Source organism: Hyperolius riggenbachi, chromosome 7 (genome assembly GCF_040937935.1).
Source record: "Hyperolius riggenbachi isolate aHypRig1 chromosome 7, aHypRig1.pri, whole genome shotgun sequence".
In the NCBI taxonomy this organism is placed as follows: domain Eukaryota; kingdom Metazoa; phylum Chordata; class Amphibia; order Anura; family Hyperoliidae; genus Hyperolius; species Hyperolius riggenbachi.
This window is the reverse complement of record NC_090652.1, coordinates 287,702,683-287,717,920: the sequence shown is the minus strand read 5'-3', so window position 1 is coordinate 287,717,920 and position 15,238 is coordinate 287,702,683. Positions and strand designations below refer to the sequence as shown.

Genomic DNA, 15,238 nt, shown 5'->3' with positions numbered 1-15,238 from the left:
ATATGGGGCTCCTTGCTCAGATACTGTACGTTAGCATGAACTGCCACATTCTAATGAGGTTTGAGGGAGAGGACTTCAGCTCCTCTTCTTCATCTAGGATAACATCCGGTTTGTTCCCCCAGCCAGGGACAAGAGCAGGGTCCCCCGAACTTTCCCTGACCATGTGCAGAGGAAGTGGCCTGGGTAGTGATCATGTTTGATTGGCCGTCCTGTCCCACCTGACTTCAGGGTAAAGGATAAAAAAGGGCACTATGGGAAAGTATAGGGGAGGCGTGAATGGCCCGCATGTACGCGCTACTCACAAGTAGTGCACGTTCAGTCGTTCACCAGGAACCATTTGCCAGGCAGTGAACATGTTTGGTCATCCCTAGCAGAGACCCAGCACAGCACTGGAGCAGATAAATATTGGACCACTCCATACTTTTAGGTTTGTAATCCTGGTTGGAATTAATAGAAAGCTCCATGGAAATTTTGCTTGGAGGCCCGGAGGCATCTTGTTACGCCCCTGGCTCTGTGTTTAGCCACGTGCATGTAGTCCTTACCCCAAAGCCATGTTACCCCTCCCACATGACACAGAATACATGGGAAAAAATGTGCTGTGATTTCCTTGTGTCTGCATTCCAGATGTTATACTATGTGAAGCCTGTCAAAGAAACACTGGAGTTTTTGAAATCCCTCCTATCCCCAGAAGGAAGACTGGTCATCGTTGTATTATCAGGTAAGCCAATATGGGAAATGCCAAATACACATTTTTTTTCTTGTTGTTCTTGTTAAAAGTTAGACCCGTCTCTGTAGCTATGAGGCTGCGACATTGTGATTTGTTTGATAATATACTTCACTGTATAGCACTCCTTGCACTATTGCACTTTATATGCCTCCCTGACAAAGTCCTGATTTCTTACCAGCGAAACATGGAAAGTTGTGGGATGGTAATGTTTATGTAATTTATGTTACTAGTTATAGGGTAGAGAGGCTAGCATCCTTGAAGTATTAGAAGGGGTTAGTCCCCAACATGAAGGTCATAAATACTCACAGCCACAGAGCATTTATTTATACTCCATATTCCTTCCCCTAGACAGGGAAATTACTGATACATGAGACCTAAAGTAAACCTGTAAGTTTGAAAAAAGTAAAAAATAGATACTTACCTCAGTGTCAGAATCCGCTCTGCTGGTCTTGATTCTCTGGACTGTGTTGTTTCCTATGCAGTTTGCATAGTGCAGTCCAGGGAAAAGAGACCTTCCTGTCAGTTTGAAAGGCTGACTGATTTGCATCCACTTGTCATGCAAATCTGCTTATCTGCTTCCTTTGAAGGTTTCTAGTATAAATGTCATTTCCTCCCAGAATGCCTTGCTCGACATAGTTCCTCATTAGGGAATCTTACCTCAGAGCCTCAGCATCTTGTTACTATATTTTAGTGTAGTTAATTCTTGGGGAGTGCTCCTTGTATTCCTATTTAGTGCAGTCAGGTTTGTGTTATAATTTGTACTGCCTATTCTGTCTTGTCTTGTCTGTGCGATTGCACTATCACCAGCGGTGGCTGATAGTGAATCGTTCTGTCCTGTTCTTAGATCGCATTCGCCCTAGCGTTAGAGGCGGTGGATCACTCTTGTCTGAACCTTGGTGTATAACCTTAGCTGCGGTTGCTACTGGTTACTCCTTCTGGCTGTCTTGTCTGGAACGAACGCTTGCTGTTGTCTGGGTGCGAGGTAACCGATTAGCAAGTGTTCCTCTCTTGTCTGAATCTTGTAGTATAACCGTAGCTGCGGTTGCTACTGGTTACTCCTTCTGTCTGTCTTGTCTTGTCCGTGCGATGGTACTGTCGCCAGCGGTGGCTGACAGTGAATCATTCTGTCCTGTTTCTAGATCGCATTCGCCCTAGCGTTAGAGGCGGTGGATCTCTCTTGTCTGAACCTTGGAATATAACCTTAGCTGCGGTTGCTACTGGTTACTCCTTCTGTCTGTCTTGTCTGGAACGAACGCTTGCTGTTGTCTGGGTGAGGCAACCGATTAGCAAGTGTTCGCGTTATCTGTTTGTTTTCATTTTCCGTGTTTCATTCGTTAGTCAGGGTTAGTACGTTTTGTCACTGTTGCGCTTAACGTGCGGTGACCGTGCCTTGAACGCGCTTTGTCGCTATTGCGCTTAATGTGTGGTGACCGCGTTTAGCTAGTTCGTTTGTTATTTTCCTTGACGTTCAGATTGTGGTGATTTGCTGTATCTTCCTTATTCAGTTCACGCTCTGTCTTTACTCAGTCTAGTGTCGCTGATAGCTATCGCCTCTCTTGCGATTAGCTTTCTTGCTCTGGTCTGTTCTGATGTGACATGTCTACCGTCGCTGGGTGGCGACTAGATTGGTAGACATTCACATAGTCTATCTCTGTTCTTGCTTTCTTCTGAGTTGTTACTTTGTTTGCTCTGTTCTGTGTCAAGTCGTGCAATTCCAATCTGACATCTGTGGTTGTACAGAGAACCTGCTTCTCTGTACTCCACAACTCCACCTGTTGATTGGAATTTCCCTCTGCACATGTGTTTGCACATACTGGGTACAATTCTTCCGTGATTGTGGGGATTTCCATCTGCTTCAGCGCACCTGGAGTGCGCTGTCGGTGGAAATCGACCGCAGATCATTACACTCAGGAGGGGAAAGCCTCTGGATACTAATGAGGCTCCCCCGTCTCGTTTTGTCAGCCCTATCCAGTGCTGGGACCCCTGGACAAACCAAAACAATAGCAATACCAGTGGCCTGCCTGCGCAGGTGCGCTAGTGGCTTACTGCTCAGGCTCTGGCGGAAACAGCCGAGCAAGATCAGGACTGTTCTACTGCAGGGGCGCAGATGTCTCGTGACTGCACTGTAGAGCAGACCTGATCGGACTCGGTTATTTCCGCCAAGGCCCATGGGAAAGCTGCACGAGTTATGACAAGCGTAGCCAAGCACACTTTTGGGGGAGCCAGCATTAGATCCCCTCTACTAAGTAAGGTGGGGCTGCCACTGTAGGATCCAGAGGCTTTGCCCTCCCAAGGTAAGTACTCCTGAGGTAAGCACCCCTAGCCTAGGGGCACTTTTTTCCCTTTAGGTACACTTTAAGTTGCTTATGCTTACCAATTTAAATAGTTCAATAAATGTTAAGTTTTAAATTGTCCATCTTGCAATAGCAGCGAATGGAAGTGATGAATGATGAGCACAAATTTCGCATAGACGTACTTTTGCATCGAAATTCACAATTATGATGCGAAAACATAATGCACAATTTCGGGGGGAAAAAAATCGTAATTCATTTTGTCCGTAATTGCCATAATTTTTTTTCAAAAAGACCTTAAAAAAAACGGAAAAATGTTTTTTAAACTGTAATTTTTGTAATGTTTAAAAAACATTTTTCCTTTGCATTTTAAAATGACAAGGTTTTTAACTGGTACCCACTTTCCTATTTAGCTTAACCATTTATGCCGCCTGGACATGATTGTCACGTGCACGATCGGGTGTGCCGCCCCCGCCCTCCGGTAGCCCCCAGTTCCCATTCATTGATCTAAATCCCCGGTAGAAAGACCGACGGCTTCTATTCAGAAGACACAGTCTTTCTGAAGAAATAAAAAACCTTTCTCGTCCTTATACTTCCTGGAAGCTTCCAGGACTAAAAAAAAAAAAAAAATTACTGTGGCCATCTTGTGGCCAAATAGTAAAACTACTTCTACATACATTTTTTTTTTTAAATAAACACACATTATTACATTTAAAATTACCTGTTTACCTTCCACACCAAAAATTACCCAAATCAAGTTTTTAATGAAAAAAAAAATTACAATTAAAAAAAAAAAAAAAAAAAACATAAGTAGATACCTAAGGATCTGAACTTATTAGTGATGGATGCAAAACTGAAAAAAATCACTTTTATTTCCAAATAAAATATTAGCGCCATACATTGTGATAGGGACATAATTTAAATGGTGTAACAACCGGGACAAATATGCAAATAAAATACATAGGTTTTAAATATGGTAGATTAGATACATTATTTTAAAGCTATAATGGATGAAAACTGAGAAATGAATTTTTTCAATTTTTTCTTAATATTCCTGTTAAAATGCATTTTAAAAAAAAAATTCTTAGCAAAATTTACCACCCGAAGAAAGCCTAATTAGTGATGGAAAAAACAAGATATAGATCAATTATTTGTGATAAATAATAAATAAATAAATATACCCAGAGGCTGAAATGGTTAATGGCAACATTACTACACGATTAGCCCCACCACCTAACCCCTACAGGATTGGTCTCTATAAATTTTAGCTCTGCTCATTTCATCTTGCTTCTTTTCCCCGTCCTATCTGCAGGACTGTGTTTAAATGTAACTCTACTAAATCCTGATCCGCCCAGCCCTTCGGATCAGGTAGCCTAGTATTTTTTTTAATTATTTTTCCCCACAAGTGGTGGTCCGAAATTTCGCATATACGTAATTTTGCATCAAAATTCGCATTCACGCATCATAATCGTAATACGAAATTTCAGGGAAATTCATAATTGATTTCGTATGTAATAGTAGTATTTCATAATTTCTCTGTTTTCCTTCTGTCCTGTGCAAGAGTTCAGGTCCACTTTAAAGAGAATCTGTACTCTAAAATTCTTACAATAAAAAGCATACCATTCTATTCATTATGTTGTCCTGGGCCCCTCTGTGCTGTTTCTGCCACTCCCTGCTGCAATCCTGGCTTGTAATTGCCAGTTTTAGGCAGTGTTTACAAACAAAAGACATGGCTACTAAAAGCTTGTGATAGGCTCAGATAAGATCAGTGGGTGACTCATACAGAGCCTGCTGGGGGCCTGGAGAGGGTGTGTATAGCTTATATCCTATCACAAGCAGAAATTCACATTCCAGCCTGAGTGCCTGAGTCCCACAAAGCAGTCAGAGGAAAGAAGATTAGATTATATAACAGAGATAATACAGCCACTGTGCAACTAGGAAAGGCTGCAGTAATTCAGACCACATTAGAACAGGTATAGGAACTTATAGGATAGAAGAAATAAGGATGAACATTTTGTTACAGAGTCTTTTTAAAACCACACACACAATTTTGTAAAGTTACATTACCATAAAATTATCTTCACCTCTGAACTTCTTGTGGACTAATGGCTGTTTTTGCAACAAATCACATCTCTCATCTCTGATTGTCATGCAGGAGAGTGCGGATGGGTAAAGATGTTTAGGAATAACATTTATCCATCGAACCAGGATTTCAATCTGGATTTGGACTCGGATCAGACCACCGATATTCTGGATGCCATCGTTATGAGATATGAGATCCATGACATCGACTCCTTCATGGATGTCACTGGTTTGGTAGAAGGCAGAGAAGACAGCGAGTTGTTACTTGACGTGATCATGGATGAAGCAGAGTTTGCAAAAACTGCCTCACCGGATCTCAAAGCTCAGCTGATGGCCGATCTACAGGACCCTGAATTCACTTTCAGGAAGGACGGGAAGATCTGGTTGGACACGAGAGTGAAAGGCATTGTTGCCAGACATTAATGGATTTTTCTAGCCTACTCATACAAATAGTCCAAATAGTGAAAGAGTCACTTAAAGGACAACTGAAGTGAGAGCAATCGGGAGGCTGCAATTTTTGCCTAGCTGTTCTGCTGATCTATTTGGCTGCAGTAGTGTCTGAATCACACCAGAAACAAGCATGCAGCTAATCTTGTCAGATCTGACAATAATGTCAGAAACACCTGATCTGCTGCTTGCTTGTCCAAGGTCTGTGGCTAAAAGTATTAGAGGCAGAGGATCTGCAGGACTGCCAGGCAACTGGCATTGCTTAAAAGGAAATAAATATGTCAGCCTCCATATCCCTCTCACTACACTTGTCCTTTAAATACCTGCACCTACAAATGCTTGTGACGGATCTAATCCATCAAAGTTACATGTCAAGATAAATAAATAACATTGCTTTTAAACCAGATACCTTTTAATGTTCTAGAAATTAATTTGCCGGCAGCCAGTAGTAGAAGTGATGTCATCAGTTTAAAAAGGATAAGGGCAACATTCAGACACTTATAAATGCTTCTTACATGAAGGTGTGCAAGGCAATCATCTGCATCACTGATTTATGACAGGTGTGCTAGGGGGCTGTAAGTAGTGTTAGTGTTCAAATTAGTAACCCCAAAGTGTGGAACCCGAATGACCGCATTCAGCCCTGGACAGTGGCATGGGGTGTACATTTAAAGGAACACTATTAAACCAAGTGTTATAAAATGACAATGCACAAATAATGTCTAAGTCGCTGTGTAAACATTTTCCTACTTTTCATGTTAAATATCAGAGGCAAAAGCTTTAATTCATTGTTTGCAGGTGTTGGAATGTTTCATTTGCAAAGGTTAATCACTGCTTCAATATTACACTGTTTTTTGCATGGTCACAAAAGTCGGTCGGCACCGCCAGTAGTATTTGATAGCTCTTTAATTAAAGAATGGCAGCAATGGCAGACGCTGTTTCGGGCCTCAGAGCCCTTTTTCAAATTGCAAAAACGCCAAAACGTACAAAGAAACACAGTGCACCTTTAAATACAAACCCCACGGAGAGCGGGCCAATCCCAATACTCCGTGGGCAGAGTTACGCGGTGGACCTGATGGGGAACCTCACACTCTAACAGCAGGTTGTGCATAATTACCTGTTGATGACCAAACAAAGAGCTCAGCACGTCCCTCCAAGCTCACTGTCATCCTCGTGTATTGCCTATGTCATAGCTACGCGACCACATAGATGCATGGGACGTGTACACCCACGTCATTGCAGAACACCCCATATGGTCACGTCACGTGGAATAACAAACACGTCACCAGCGGGCATCATCGGGGTGGCTACGGAAGGCGTGTCTGCATGAGCCCAGTGGTCACCATGGTAACATAACATAGTACTGTAAAAGAAAAACAAAGCACCCTCCACTAATAAAAATAATGACACTTCCACATAGGGCACAGATGGGCAATCAATGCACCAGTCACAAAGCCCAGAGAGGACAAAAAATAGTCATTGGGTGCAACAGTACCTCATGCACAACAGAATGTGGGAAAATGATACTACCTCCATCAGACGACCACAGCACAGCTCCCAGTGATCTAAAAGCAAAGAATAAAGAGCAAATGTAAGTATAAAAAATACACAATGCAGAAAACATATAGCAGCAAGCACTAAATACAAAATTTCAAATCATATTCCCTGTTTAATCCACCAGTCCCCATCGCCCCTAATTTGCGAATCCAAAAAGCCTCCGTTTTCAAAAGTTCCCTCTCACGATCACCCCTCCAATCAGAAGGCACCCCATCAATAACCATGACAAAAAGTTGTGATACATTGTGTACCTGTGTGTGAAAATGTTCAGCTACAGTTTGATTAGTACTGGTACCCCTAATCGTAGATTTATGGGAACCAATTCTATCCTTCAAACGTTGCGCAGTCATGCCAACATAGGCAAGCCCACAAGGACATTTAAGCATGTATACCACAAATGTGGAGTCACAGGTAAAGAAACTCCTAATGTCAAAAGGGGTTCCTAAAGTGAGGTGATAAAATGTGTTGCCCTTAATGACACTATTGCACATATGGCATGACAGGCAGGGGTACATCCCACAAAGGGTCACTCCACCCCCCCCCCCCCCCCCCCCGGTTGTGTCACGCCGCAACTTGTCACGTATAGTGGAAACTCTCTTGAAAGACATAATTGGAGGATACCTAAATTCAGGGACCTATGGTAATCCATTGCTCAGGAGCCTCCAATGTCGTCTAACGATGCCAGCAGTGGCATCACTGCAGACATTGTAAATGGAGACGAAGGGCATCCGCTGTCCCCATCTCCTCTTGATCCTCCTCTCCTTATTTTGAAAGCAATGCTCAGGATAACCTCTGACTCTAAATTTATTAATCATATCCCTCCCTCCTCTTAAACCTCTCTTCCCCATCACTGACAATCTGATCAACACGCGCTAGCTGACTCAATGGAATGCTCTCTCTGGTGGATCGAGGATGAAAACTATCAAAGTGCAGAATGGAGTTCCTGCCAGTAGACTTCACATAGAGGTCAGTCTGGAATACTCCATCTGCAAACCTGACCTGAGTGTCCAAAAATGGAATCTGTGAAACATCACTATGAATTGTAAATCTAATATGGGGATAAGTGGAATGCAATTGGGACACACAATCCTCCAAGGATTCACGTGACCCCCTCCATACTTAAAAAACATCATCTATATAGCGCCACCAACAGGCCGCATATCTGCGAAAGAGTTTGTTGGTGTAGATGAAAGCCTCTTCAAATAGGCTCATAAATACATTTGCGTAGGAGGGGGCCACGTTTGAGCCCATCGCAGTCACACATTTTTGTAAGTAATAAACATCACCATATGCAAAATAATTACAATACAATACAATTTCCAAAAGCATGATTACAAATTTCCACTGTGCTGTATAGAGATCAATACACATCATCAAATACCAGTCAATGGTCTCTACACCTCCATCATGTGGGATGGAGGTGTAGAGACTCTCAACATCAAGTGTGACAAGCAAAACCAATTCAGGAGGAACATTTAAAGAGTGCAATTTTTCCAAAAACATCTTAGTGTCTCTCAAATAGGAGGGGACAGTCTTAACAATGGGTTGTAAGATATTATCAATGAATATGGCCAACGGAACAAAAATAGAATCAACACCTGCAACTATGGGTCTCCCTAGGGGATTAACTAAAGTCTTATGGATCTTGGATAGTGTGTATAAACTCAGAGTCCGTGGACAAGACACACTCAAATACCTATACAAGCCCTTATCAATGATATGAGTCTCCAAGGCATTGTCCAAGACTTTCTTGATCCTAGACCGTATAGTTGGTAAGGGATCCTGAGCTAAACGTTCATACACTAGTTTGTCGGCCAGCTGTCTCATAATATCAGCTTCATACATAGCAGTGTCCATCACTACAACTGCTCCCCCTTGTCCGCCGGACGGACAATGATCGTATCGTCCTCTTTAAGGCAAAGCAAGGCATCCCTGTGCTTTTGACTTAAATTGGAGTGCACAAAAAAGTCCCCCCTTCTAAATCTAGTTTCAAGTTATTTCAAATCATCTTGCACACGAGATGTAAATGAGTCAATAGCTGGATGACTGGCAGGCTGGATGACAAAAAAGTCCCCCCTTCTAAATCTGGTTTCAAGTCATTTCAAATAATCTTGCACACGAGATGTAAATGAGTCAATAACTGGATGACTGGCAGGAATAAATGAACTGGGGTTCCTCAGGCCACAACCCTTGAGAGTAAAACAACCATACACTGCCACATCTGAAGAAGGAAAGGGTGGAAGGTGAGCAAAGAATTGCTTCAACCTGAGTCCCCCCAAAAAATGATGCAATTCCTGATCAATTAGAAAGAAATCAGGGAAATTGGTTGGACAAAACGAGAGACCATATTCCAAAACATGAATCTGATCTAGTGTCAAAGGGCGTGAAGATATATTAATTACCAGAGACTGAGTAGTTATTTCCTCAGGTGCAGGACCCTCGGACTCCTGGGTTCCTTCCTCTGGGTCATCCTGTACCGCCTGCCGCCCCTGCGGCGCCTGCGCCCCGGGCCTTTGGGGAGTTCTCCCTGGAAGTAACACTTGAAGCTTCTGTTGCAGAATCAACCTCGGAAGCAGGATCCTGTGTGGGTGGTTTCCTACCCTTGGGTGGTCTCTGTCCTCTTGGAGTAACCCTACGGGGACCCATAGATCTCTGCCAAGAATACACATACCACGATAGGTAGTCCGTGGAGTCATGTAAGAACCCATTGCGTTCTCTTCCTGTATCGATTTCTCAACAGTAGCCATTTTGATTTTCAGAGTCTCCAAAAGCTTATCATAATCATCACTGGGGAGTAGTGCCTTGATCTGATTTCTTAAAGCAGTGGCTTTTTCTTCCAACAGTGGGATTTCTTGCTGAATGCGGACGATGGTGTGTAACATTGCGTCAAATGACGCTTTGTTTCAGATCTTAATCCACACTGCACAAAAGGCAGATCACCAGGGAATAAGTGCGGGGCTATATGTGACCTCACCGCCCTTGGAATACGCCTATTACGACAATATTCAGCCAAAGTTTTGGCATGTAAATCAAAGTTCACTTGCCGTTTTATGACGTTCTCAAGTTACCTTTGCATGGCCTTCAGATCTGGTGTTTGTAAAAAGGCTACACCACCATCTACCGTAGATAGGAATTCACTGGATTGCTGATTACTGTAGTAAATAGTGTTGATGCTGCCATCATCATCTGCACTCGCCATGGTGCTATCACGTCCTGAGGCACTCATCATCATGTAACACAAATCTTGTGGAGGAGCACCCACTGGATAAGTTGGCGTGCCAGTACCTCAGTCCCTGTGCCTCCAGGGACAACAGCTATGGTCACAATACAAAAGTCGGTCGGCAGCGCCAGTAGTATTTGATAGCTCTTTAAAGAGAACCAGAGATGAAGCAACCTCATGTATTTTACCTTATAAATCAGTGGGAACATGACAGTAAACACCTAATCTGCTCTTTGTTACATTGTTCTCTGTTTAATTTGCCTGTTATCACCTCTAAGATAAGAATCCCGACTAAGCAGTCGGTCTGGCTTTGCTACAGAATAATTATAGCTGAGACTGTGTTCTTTGCTGTCTTCAAGTCCAAGCCTGCCCCCTGCTGGCTTTGCTCAGGAATCATTATAGCTGAGTCATTATAGCAAAGCCAGAATCAATGCTCAGTCCGGGATTCTTATCTCAGCTAGATAACAGACACTTTTAGCAGTGAGGATGGAACAGAGAGCATGGTAAATGTTTTCTCTAATGTTCCCACTGATTTCTATGGTAAAATACACAAGGGTGCTTCGTCTCTGGTTCACTTTAATTAAAGAATGGCAACAATGACAGACGCTGTTTCGGGTCTCAGAGCCCTCTTTCAAATTGCAAAAACGCCAAAACCTACAAACAAACACAGTGCACCTTTAAATACAAACCCCACGAAGAGCGGGCCAATCCCAATACTCCGTGGGCGGAGTTACATGGCGGACCTGATGGGGAACCTCACACTCTATCAACAGGTTGTGCATAATTACCTGTTGATGACCAAACAAAGAGCTCAGCACGTCCCTCCAAGCTCACCGTCAGCCTCGTGTATTGCCGCCTACGTCATAGCTACGTGACCATGTCATTGCGGAACTGTTTTTTTGCATGTCAGTCTGCAGAGTTTACTGTATATGAAAAGCCTCTGGCGTCAGGTGTCACACACAAATACAAATGTTTATGTTGCACACAAGATACATTTCCTCTGCAGACAACTCAGTCTGAGACACAGGCAGCTGCCAGTGCATGCAGGGTTAACAGATGTAGTGTGAGGAAATCCCCCCTCCCCTCATGGTTCACTGGGCCGACTGTTTTGGCATCAGTAAAAGGAAAGGAATTTGATAACCGCAAACAGAGATAAGCATTCAAATGTATACACCGGTACTTAGCAGCACTTCCCAAACAATTCTTCTCACAATTTAAAAAAACATGTTAATTGATAGTGTTCCTTTAATTTAGCATGCCGGTAACATGCTGGCAAGTTACACGTGAGAGATGCCAGCTGGAGGTAGTGATACACAGCCGCCCCTGAAGAGGAATTTTTGGTGCTGGAGGCGATCAGGAAGGTGAGTGACAGGTGGCTGTTGTGACTAAAGGAGTAGTATCTGGCTACGTACAGTGAGGGAGGGGTTAGAAGCATTTAGCTACCTACAGAGAGTGAGGGGGGAGAAGCATCTGGCTACCTACAGGGAGAGAGAAGCATCTAGCTACCTACAGAGAGGGAGGGGGGAGAAGCATCTGGCTAGCTACAGGGAGGGAGTGATGATGTCAAATCCAGCACAGGAGATTTGGTCACAGCCGGCGCCACTATAGACCATAATAGGAATTACGGCTATAGCAGCACACAGTGAGTAACTTTGGCGTCGTCAGAAGACGGAGCTAAAGTTTCTTTTAAAACACTGCAATAGCTGGAAGCTGAATTACATCAATCCCCACCATCCACGGAGACCTGGAGGGCAAATAGTAATTAACGCTGCCGGGACTTGTGCAGGAGCAGGCTATGTCGTATATCGGCTGTATCCTGCGCCCAAGTCTTCCGGTGGCGATTTCACTCGTACACGGGATGGAGGGGTGAGAAGCATCCGGCTACCTACAGGGAGGGAGGGAGGAGAAGAATCTGGCTACCTACAGGGAGGGAGGGGGAGAAGCATCTGGCTACCGACAGGGAGGAAGGGGGAGACGCATCTGGCTACCTACAGGGAGGGAGGGAGGAGAAGAATCTGGCTACCTACAGGGAGGGAGGGGGAGAAGCATCTGGCTACCGACAGGGAGGAAGGGGGAGACGCATCTGGCTACCTACAGGGAGGGAGGGAGGAGAAGAATCTGGCTACCTACAGGGAGGGAGGGGGAGAAGCATCTGGCTACCGACAGGGAGGAAGGGGGAGACGCATCTGGCTACCTACAGGGAGGGGGGTAGAAGCATCTGGCTAGCTATAGGGAGGGAGGGGGGAGAAGCATATAGCTACCTACAGGGAGGGAGGGGGAGACGCATCTGGCTACCTACAGGGAGGAAGAAGAAGCATCTGGTACCTGCAGGGAGGGAGAGGGTAGAAGCATCTGGCTACCTACAGGGAGGGAGGGGGAGAAGCATCTGGCTACCTACAGGGAGGGAGGGGGGAGAAGAATCTGGCTACCTATAGGGAGGGAGGGTGAAGAAGCATCTGGCTACCTAAAGAGAGGGAGAAGAAGCTTCTGGCACCTACAGGGAGGGAGAGGGGAAGCATCTGGCTACCTATAGGGAGGGAGGGTGAAGAAGCATCTGGCTACCTAAAGGGAGGCAGAAGAAGCTTCTGGCACCTACAGGAAGTGAGAGGGGAAGCTTATGGCTACCTACAGGAGGGGGGGAAGCATCTGGCTACCTGCAGGGAGGGAGATGTCTGACACCTACAGGTAGAGAGGAGAAGAAGCATCTGGCCAGGGGTGCCCGGATACCAATTTTTAAAATCCGAATAGATTCGGATCCGGATACCCAGATATCCGGATCTGAATTGGATATCCGAATCCGAACTTTTGGGTATCCGAGTAGAATCGGATATCCAAACCCAATATCCGATCGGATTCGGATATCCGGATTGAAAACTGGAAATGGCCTTAAAATGCTTCCAAACTGTTTTTGAAGCTAAAAAACTAGATCTCTCACTCTCTTCCTCCTCCTCCTTCTCGGTTTTGTCTTGTTTTCCAGGGATTTGTAGGATGTCAAAAGCAAGCTCACATACATTGGCCAAGAACTGAACCCAGGTCAACTGCTTGGAAGGCAGCTATGCTCACAGCTATACTACCAACACCTGGAGGGGAAATAGTAATTAACGCTGCCGGGACTTGTGCAGGAGCAGGCTATGTCGTATATCGGCTGTATCTTGCGCCCAAGTCTTCCGGCGGCGATTTCACTCGTTCACGGGAAGGAGGGGTGAGAAGCAACCGGCTACCTACAGGGAGGGAGGGAGGAGAAGAATCTGGCTACCTACAGGGAGGGAGGGGGGAGAAGCATCTGGCTACTGACAGGGAGGAAAGGGGAGAAGCATCTGGCTACCTACAGGGGGGGGGGGGAGAAGCATCTGGCTACCTACAGAGAGGGAGGGGGAGAAGAATCTGGCTACCTATAGGGAGGGAGGATGAAGAAGCATCTGGCTACCTAAAGAGAGGGAGAAGAAGCTTTCTACAACAAAGCATCTGCTGTACGGCAGCAGAGTGGTGCAGCGGAAGCGTGCTGAGCCCATAACCCAGAGGTTGATGGATCAAAACCATCCTCTGCTAGGTGTACTTTGTTTTTTACACCTTGCTTTACCACATGGGCCAATCGGCGGCCATTGCCCCTTAAGAGAAAGTGTCATTAGGGCTTTCTGTAACATCGATTGTAGTGTAACTATTTCAACTAATGTACCCTTCTTAAACTTGAAGAGTGTATACAAACGTAAGCAGAGTGGTGCAGTGGAAGTGTGCTGGGCCCATAACCCAGAGGTTGATGGATTGAAACCATCCTCTGCTAGGCATGATTTCATTTTTGCACCTCGCTTTATCGCATGGGCAAAACGATTTCCATAGCCCTGTAAGAGAAAGTGTAATAAGGGCTCTGCCGTAACTTAGATATTACGGGGTAAAGGATCGCGGAGACACCGCCGCGCGGTTTGACAGCGGGGCGGCTGTCTCCGCGTTCAGACCGGCGGTTTCCGCACAGCAGCATGCGTCTGGTGTGTCTGAGCCTAGTAGTGTTGACACCATGGTTATCAAGGAAGATGGACACTTGGTGACCGATCTTTTTCGTAAAGAGACCGACAGGAATGCTATTTTACATTTCAGGAGTTTTCACCCGCAGCACATGATCCATAATATCCCTGGTGGACAGTTCCAACGGGTTGACAGAATTGTCAGCCAGGAGGGCAAACAAAACTTGAGGTTGTCCGAAATGGTGGTACGCTTTAAGCAAAGGGGATACCCTACCAAATTACTTCTTAACCAACTTGATAATAGACCAGGTGGGGGTAGGAGAAGGAGAGGCTCTGGTAGACAAGACAAACAAGATAGGGTTGCATTTGTTTCCACTTATAGTGTAGTCAGTAGTCAAGTGGAACGTTGTATTAAACGACATTGGAATATTCTTAGGGATTCATTACCTTATATTAAGGAATTTAATCGCCCCCCTATGTTCTGTTACAAAAGAGCACCCTCCCTTAGGAGTAAATTGGTTCATTCTGATATCAGTATTAATAAACAACCAAAGCAATGTGGCATTTTTCCCTGTTTACAATGTCATATTTGTAATAGCCTCATTAAGGGTGATACCTTTTTTCACCCTATGAGTGGTAAACGATATGCCATACGAGATAGGTACACTTGTGATTCTCGTTGGGTGGTTTATATGCTTAAATGCCCATGTGGTAAGTGCTATGTTGGCCAAACGACACAGAGATTGAAAGATCGTTTGGCCTCGCACAAATCTACCATTCGCAAAAAGAATATGGATCAGGCCGTTTCAGAGCATTTTACTACCTTTGGACACAATGTTAGTCAGCTTAGGGTTTGTGTCATCGATGGGGTTAAACAGGATAATAAAGGGGGTGATAGATTGTCTAGATTATTGAAGTTAGAATCTAAATGGATCAGAGAACTTGACACTGTGAATAG

General features: G+C 44.6%; 1 protein-coding gene across 1 annotated transcript in view; it reads left to right on the top strand.

Annotated features, from left to right (window-relative positions):
• LOC137525088 (histamine N-methyltransferase-like) overlaps positions 1 to 5,707 on the top strand; it is a 40,672-nt gene extending 34,965 nt beyond the window's left edge. Inside the window, exons 5-6 of the mRNA XM_068245883.1 lie at positions 625 to 718; positions 5,174 to 5,707. Coding sequence (XP_068101984.1) covers positions 625 to 718; positions 5,174 to 5,523 — 444 coding nt within the window. The 3' untranslated portion in view covers positions 5,524 to 5,707. The remainder of the gene's footprint in view (positions 1 to 624; positions 719 to 5,173) is intronic.
• Positions 5,708 to 15,238: the final 9,531 nt, after the last annotated feature.